Below are 7,952 nucleotides of genomic sequence, written 5' to 3'. Positions count from 1 at the left end.
GCAAATACTACAGCTACTTCTATAACATGTTATAACTACTTCTACAAATATTACAGCTACTTCTATAATATGTTATCATTAATTCCACAAATATTACAGCTACTTCTATAATATGTTATCACTGCTTCTACAAATATTACAGCTACTTCTATAACATGTTATAACTACTTCTATAAATATTACAGCTACTTTTATAACATGTTATAACTACTTCTACAAATATTATAGCTACTTCTATAACATGTTATAACTACTTCTACAAATATCACAGCTACTTCTATAACATGTTATAACTACTTCTACAAATATTACAGCTACTTCTATAATATGTTATAACTACTTCCACAAATATTACAGCTACTTCTATATGTTACAACTACTTCCACAAATATTACAGCTACTTCTATAATATGTTATCATGAATTCCACAAATATTACAGCTACTTCTATAACATGTTATCATTACTTCCACAAATATTACAGCTACTTCTATAATATGTTATAACTACTTCTACAAATATTACAGCTACTTCTATAATATGTTATAACTACTTCTACAAATATTACAGCTACTTCTATAACATGTTATAACTACTTCTACAAATATTACAGCTACTTCTATAACACGTTATAACTACTTTTACAAATATTATAGCTAATTCTATAACATGTTATAACTACTTCTACAAATATTATAGCTACTTCTATAACATGTTATAACTACTTCTACAAATATTACAGCTACTTCTATAATATGTTATCACTACTTCTACAAATATTACAGCTACTTTTATAACATGTTATTACTACTGCTACAAATATTACAGCTACTTCTATAACATGTTATTACTACTTCCACAAATATTACAGCTACTTCTTGAATATGTTATCACTACTGCTACAAATATTACAGCTACTTCTATAACATGTTATAACTACTTCTACAAATATTACAGCTACTTCTGTAATATGTTATCACTACTTCTACAAATATTACAGCTACTTCCATATGTTACAACTACTTCCACAAATATTACAGCTACTTCTATATGTTACAACTACTTCCACAAATATTACAGCTACTTCTTGAATATGTTATCAATAATTCCACAAATATTACAGCTACTTCTATAACATGTTATAACTACTTCTACAAATATTACAGCTACTTCTACAAATATTACAGCTACTTCTATAACATGTTATAACTACTTCTACAAATATCACAGCTACTTCTATAACATGTTATAACTACTTCTACAAATATCACAGCTACTTCTATAATATGTTATCACTACTTCTACAAATATTACAGCTACATCTATGATATGTTATTACTACTTCTACAAATATTACAGCTACCTCTATAATGTTATCACTACTTTTCCAAATATTACAGCTACCTCTATAACATGTTATAACTACTTCTACAAATATTGCAGCTACTTCTATAACATGTTATCGCTACTTCTACAAATATTACAGCTACTTCTATAATATGTTATCACTACTTCTAGAAATATTACAGCTACCTCTATAATATGTTATCGCTACTTCTACAAATATTACAGCTTCCTCTATAATATGTTATCACTACTTCTACAAATATTACAGCTACTTCTATATGTTACAACTACTTCTACAAATATTACAGCAATATCATATTACAGCTACTTCTATAACATACAAGATAAGGTGAAAAATTATCGCTAAATATAAAAGCTATGTAGGACTGGCTACTGAGCTTGAAAAAGGAAACCAAACAAAATGGGAATCGAAGTGGACATATCACTTGATCGACTAATGATCACATAGCAGACTAAGCTGTCTCGACTTTACATGGAGCATAAAATCTCTACATTACTGGCTTGCTCAGTTCGTTTACTGAAAGCTTGATGTTTGAATAGAATCTCACCTTTTTTTTATTTTTATACCTTTCCTTTAGTTAACTTTTGAATACTACTTTTCTGACTATTTTACAATAGAGCAACATTTTATGCTTGGAAATTCTGGTTCTATTTGTTTTGCTAGTGACACGACACAACATTACTATTCAACTTGCTTCCAAAGGCAAATATTACAAATATTTCAATAGAGGTTTTAGAAAACCTGCATCCTTTCATTGAGATAAAGAATAAAATTAACTCGGATTTTAGGATAAGTACATAGTCCTCCAAATTTCTCCTAACCCTAACAGAGTGAGAGCATAAATTAATTTTCAAACTCTCATACACCTCTCCCACAAGAAATATCGCAAAGTAACAGCGAATACGTCTAGTGTCATCCTTGTGGCGCTCTTCGTCGTTTCTGGGTGTTTCATTATTTGAAAGCCTTGGTGGATTTATGTACACTAAAACCTATGCTTATTGAAACAAGAAAGTAAGCAACACTAAATACAATGATGGAAGGCATGTGAAATCCTTTTTGCAATGAAGTCAGAGAAAAAAAAAAGAAATGAAACTGGGTTGTGGAGTCTTTGAGGTATTAACATTCCTCAGCATGAGTAGGATACAGAAAGTCTCCATAGAACTCCTGTAGAACAGACATCATGCCGAATCCACCTAATCAATATAATGTAATGTATAATTTAAAAGACAAGACCAAGTCGTAACCATATTTTGGCGCTTGCCGTTAAAAGGAGAGAAATGTTTGGTTAATGGCAAAGATTATAAATATGTTACTTATCAGAAAACAAGAATAATTCTATGATTAAGAGGAAGTGTGCCTTTCGAAGAGATGACCTGAACACTACGAGCTACTTTAAGGAAGAACTATTGATGACAGGGAGAAGACTGTCACTTTTGTAGCACTATCATCTCACTCTTTTTCCAAAAATATTAATATGACCAGATAGCCAAACACGAATAATTCTTCTTTCTGTGAAGATGAAATATTTATAAAGAAGGCGGCATTCTCATATAAAACCAGCAAACTATGCGAATTTAACGAGATGATACCACTTAAAGAGACACTAAACTAACAACATGGAAAAAAGGATGGCGAGAAATGTACGGTGTCTTGTAGCAGGTGAGAATACATAAACAAAAAAGTTGGTGATAAAAGCTGGCTACGCGTCCCAGGCAACAATACGCAAAATAATGAAGAAGGTTTCTTCTGTCTGGAAAAATGACAAGTTAAATGTATAAAAGTTGCTTCCATAATATAACCGTTAAACCGTAGCATACTTCTATCACTTGGGGAATGAATTGGGTATTTAAACAATACGATGTTGTTGTTGATTTGAAGTTAACCACAAAGCTACACAATGGGCTATCTGCGCTCTGCCCACCACGGGTATCGAAACCCGGTTTCTAGCGTTGTTAGTTCGCAGACATACCGCTGTGCCACTGGGGGGGGGGGCAGTATTCACCACAAAAAGGTACTGATTAAGCCACCAAACTCAGAGCCTAAGAATGTCTATGGAGTCGATCTGTGAAACTGGTCCTGGAAAACCGTCGTCCCCGTACATTAAATGGTTTACGATGGAATGATAGCAGGGATTAACGGTGATAATTTAACATTGAAGTATTACGCTGGAGCCTTTTGCAATAGAAACTATGCTGCAAGACTGTTATCAAAATGCACGGCCGTCATATAGGGCATGATTGGACGTAGCGACACGGACTGTAACGACGTGGTGAGGCTCCAAAATCATTTGAATATAAGGTACCCAACTTCTATGTAACGTTTTCTCTAATATCATTATTTTCAAATGTGAGATATAACTTACGATTTTATAATTGAATATTTTAAAAACTATTTTTATTGATAGGCACAAAGCTACACAATTTGCTGTTTGTGCTGTAGCCACCGCGGATATAGAAACCCTTTTTTTTTAGAATAATAAACCATCAGTCTTATCTCTGAGCCACCAGGGGGAAAAGCCCTTATTACATCTCATTATTTAATATATTATGCTTATTCATATAGCTATTCTACATTAGTAATACATACTCTAGTTTATTACAAACATTATAAAATCTAAGTAACAGAGAAATTATTATACTTTTGCATAAAAATGAAGAAATGTTACTATTAGGTGAATGAAAGTACACGTCTTTTATTAGAACTATTTCTTATTTTGTGTATCAGATATCGTACAATTTTCTATTTCTAATTCATAAAAATAATTTGTTTGCTGTTAAGCACAAAGCTATATAATGGGCATATTCGTGCTCTGACCACCGAGGTCTTTTCTCTTCTATTGATATTATATTCTTGGAAATTTTGTCATATTTTACAAACGGTTTACTAAATAAAATATTTTTTTGACATTATTAAGCCATCAAATACCAAAATATTTTTTTCTCACATTCCAGTAAACAGTTTATCAATAACATATTTCCATATTTTTCAATAGCATTAACGTATATTAATGTAGAAGCCTCAACTTAACCAAGTTGGTTCAGAATACAAAATGAAAGAGAAACAAAATGCGTCCAATAATGTTTTAACTGGGTTACAGTTGACATTTCTAACGGGTGACGCATAATTTAATCACAAAACTGAGTAACTTTAATTCTAACGTTTCGTTATAATATCTTTATCAAGAAATTAGTAATCACAAAACTGAGTAACTTTAATTCTAACGTTTCGTTATAATATCTTTATCAAGAAATTAGTACACCTTTTACTGCGTAGACCCGGTATTTTCAGCGGTATAAAGAAAATAGATACTCTGGGATTAAAATCAACTTCACATTGATCATTATCGGCATAAAATATCCATTTTTATTAGAAATAAAAATACAAGCAACGATCTTACCTTTCTCTAAAGGTGAAGAATTCGTACTGAACTTTAACAAACAGTCAAGAGCTGGCCAAGACAGGTTAGCAAAATCGTGTTCCTTATGCCAGGAAGTGAAATTAACTTCTTCGATGGACATCATCACCTTATCCAAATGTTCGGATGAACAATAAACTTATGAACTAATTTCTGTTACGCACCATTAAATATATTTGTCTCAAATGTTTATTGCTTTCTGTTCCCTCGATGAACCACTATATTTTCCTTGTTTTGACGATCCACTATCTTCTGATTAGTTTGACAACTAACCGTGTTTTTATAATTTTGACAGTTCACTCTCGTTTTTATTTCGGCGATCCACTTTTTGTTTGTCTTGATGGTCCACTGTCTTCTGTTTATCTTTACATCCACTGTTTGCTTATTTCGACGATCTACTGTTTTTTGTTTGTTTTATTCGACAGCACACTGTTATCTTGTTTATTTGGCAGGTAGACAGACAGTCCTTTACCTAACACACTGGACACGATCCGTCAGTTCGAAGTTCAATTCCAAAGTATACTTCTTTTAATGAAAAGTCTGAACATTTCTTAGTTTCGAATGTGATAAAAGTACATACTTGATGTAGACAATAATAATGTTAAATCTCTCTAATTAATTGCCCACACACCTATTTATTCTCACCAAAACACCATCTAAAAAAAATGATAAAGCTTATCAAAATATCCGAATAGCCTATCATAATAAAAACATAATTTTGTTAACTGTTTACTGTAACACTGACTCTCAAAACTACCTTTCGGTGTCAAACTTATTTGGGCTAAAAACTTTCAATTTTATTTCATTAAAACATTAAAAATTATATACAATATGGAATACAGAAAATAATAAATATTTTGCTGTATTCTCTACTTCTCAAAACCTAGGAAATATTTTTTTTTTCAGTTTTTAGAATAAAGTGGCTTTACACATACGAAAGCTTTATTTCTTTTCTTACACTTTCTATAAAACCATGGATATGCATCAACTATCCGTTATTCAAAGTAGTCTGTTGTTATATTCTCAGCGTCTGTAAACCTTGTGTTTGTGCGCATGTCAGTGCATTGTGATTCGTTGAGTGCATCACTGTGGTACACTTGTTAAAAATAGAAACTGTGTTTGTTACGTAAATCCTTTAATTATGTATTTTCCCAACGTTCCCACGTCACAGCTGTTTTGCTTTTCTAAGAATTATTATTGTACAACAACAAAGAAGTGCAAGTAAGGTTCTGGGTAACTGTTTCTTCTATTCCAAATTTGTTGAAGCTTATTGTCTTGAGCAAATATAATAGTTTAGCTAAGAGAAACTTTCATAAAATGTTGCGCCCCAGCGGTGCGGATGTATGTCTGCGGAATTACAATGCTAGAAACCGGGTTTCGATACCCGTGGTGGGCAGAGCACAGATAGTTCTTGTGTAGCTTTGTGCGTAAATACAAATAAACAAACATAAAATGTTGGAATGAAAATAACAACAAATATCACGTGATAAATATTTGTTCATTTAAATCTTATTCCTTTTACTTAACATAGATCTCGCCCTCAACCAGAAGCGAAGTAGTGTTTTTGTGTGGCAAGGGAAGGAACAAAAAGTTCCGGTAATTGTTTCTTGGAGGTGATGCATACACCGTTGGAAAGTCCAAAATTTGCTGTACCAAAATATGCAACCCATGTGATGGTTACGTATTTCAGTCAAGAGTTATGAGCAGTGAAAGACACAGGATTTTGGAGTTGCTGCAACCCCTTACCAACAACGGTCACACCACACACGCGAATATATTATTTCTGTTTTGATTTTCAAACCAAATTACGCGAACTTACTTCATTATTTTTGTTTGTTTGTTTTTAAGTTGAAGACCTTGTTCTTCATCTTCTAACCTGGCGGAAGGCCGCTTCTACTATCACTTTTGTTTATTTAAGCACTGAACCTATTTTTGAGTGCAGCCACAGCATATTTGGGCTTGACAAATGGATTGCTTCAACAACAGCTGTCAAAAAGTCCAACATGATCGCATCCACAACGGCTGTACAGTGTGCAAGTCGAACATCTCGAGCCTTGCACATGCAGATAATCGCGGGAATAGTGGGGATTTATGATGACATTCGGAAGAGTAGCAAAGTTCCAGTCACGGTCAGCGGAGCTTGGAGCTATCTGTTGAAGATCTATTTGGCTCTACTCTGAAAATAATGTGCAACGTCGGGCGAAGAAGAAAGTTCACGTGGCAGATCCGTCGGTTACACAACAATAACTACTGTCATTAACTATGGAGTTTAGCTGATTATATGACCAATCATAACAAGGTAAATTTTGTCCGATTTTGAAATTGTAATCATCATATCTCGTTATATGCAACATCCTATATAAGCTTCGCCAAAATCGGATAAATCCCGGATGTTTCACGTCCGTTCTGTGTTACCGAGGCACATCTGGTTGAGGGAGTGATCTTGTGTTCAATATTTACATATCAATTTTTCGTTTTGTTTTAATCCTTAAAATTAGAAACATGCTTCTTTGAAATGTTAAAATGCGAGTTTTCGATATAAGTTTAAATTATTTGTTAAATTTCATTTATAAAATTTAATCTAAAACGTTTTAGTATACTGTGCTTAGAAGGTCTAGGAAATAAGTTAGTTCTTAAGAACAGTGCTACACAATGGGTTATCTGTACTGTGTCTACTGAGAGTATCAAACCCTTATCTTTAGAGTTATAAGCCCTCAGACTGACCTCTGAGTCATCCGGAGCCTCGAAGAAACAAGAGGTTCTTTTATAGCAGTACCTGATACACTGCAACGTACTTTGAAACATCTAAAACTGAGTTTTAAGATTAATTTTCTAATTATTCTTAATGTGCAATTATCCATAAAATATGCTAAACCCTACTTATAACATAATAATTGCAACGCTAAAAACCGGGTTTCTATATCCGTGATGGGCACAGCACAGGTAACCCATTGTGTGGCTTTGTGCTTAATTACAAACAAATAATCGAAAATAAAGATAACATCAAACTTAGTCAGTATCTATTTTAAAAATGTATTTCTGACATCTTTATTGTACATAAAATGTTCATAAGATGTTTTTCATTCTAGCATTATTTTAACATACCCACTAAGTTTTGTTTTTGTTTTGAAATTAAGCACAAAGCTACACAAAGGGCTATCTGTGTTCT

General features: G+C 32.8%; 1 protein-coding gene across 1 annotated transcript in view; it reads right to left on the bottom strand.

Annotated features, from left to right (window-relative positions):
• Positions 1–4,886, bottom strand: part of LOC106458443 (diuretic hormone receptor-like) — a 50,890-nt gene extending 46,004 nt beyond the window's left edge. The window contains exon 1 of the mRNA XM_022384652.1: positions 4,766–4,886. Coding sequence (XP_022240360.1) covers positions 4,766–4,886 — 121 coding nt within the window. The remainder of the gene's footprint in view (positions 1–4,765) is intronic.
• Positions 4,887–7,952: the final 3,066 nt, after the last annotated feature.

The sequence above is a fragment of the Limulus polyphemus genome, unplaced genomic scaffold, assembly GCF_000517525.1.
Source record: "Limulus polyphemus unplaced genomic scaffold, Limulus_polyphemus-2.1.2 Scaffold464, whole genome shotgun sequence".
Lineage (NCBI taxonomy): Eukaryota > Metazoa > Arthropoda > Merostomata > Xiphosura > Limulidae > Limulus > Limulus polyphemus.
The sequence above is the reverse complement of the archived record's forward strand: the minus strand, read 5'-3'. Positions and strand labels throughout refer to the sequence as shown.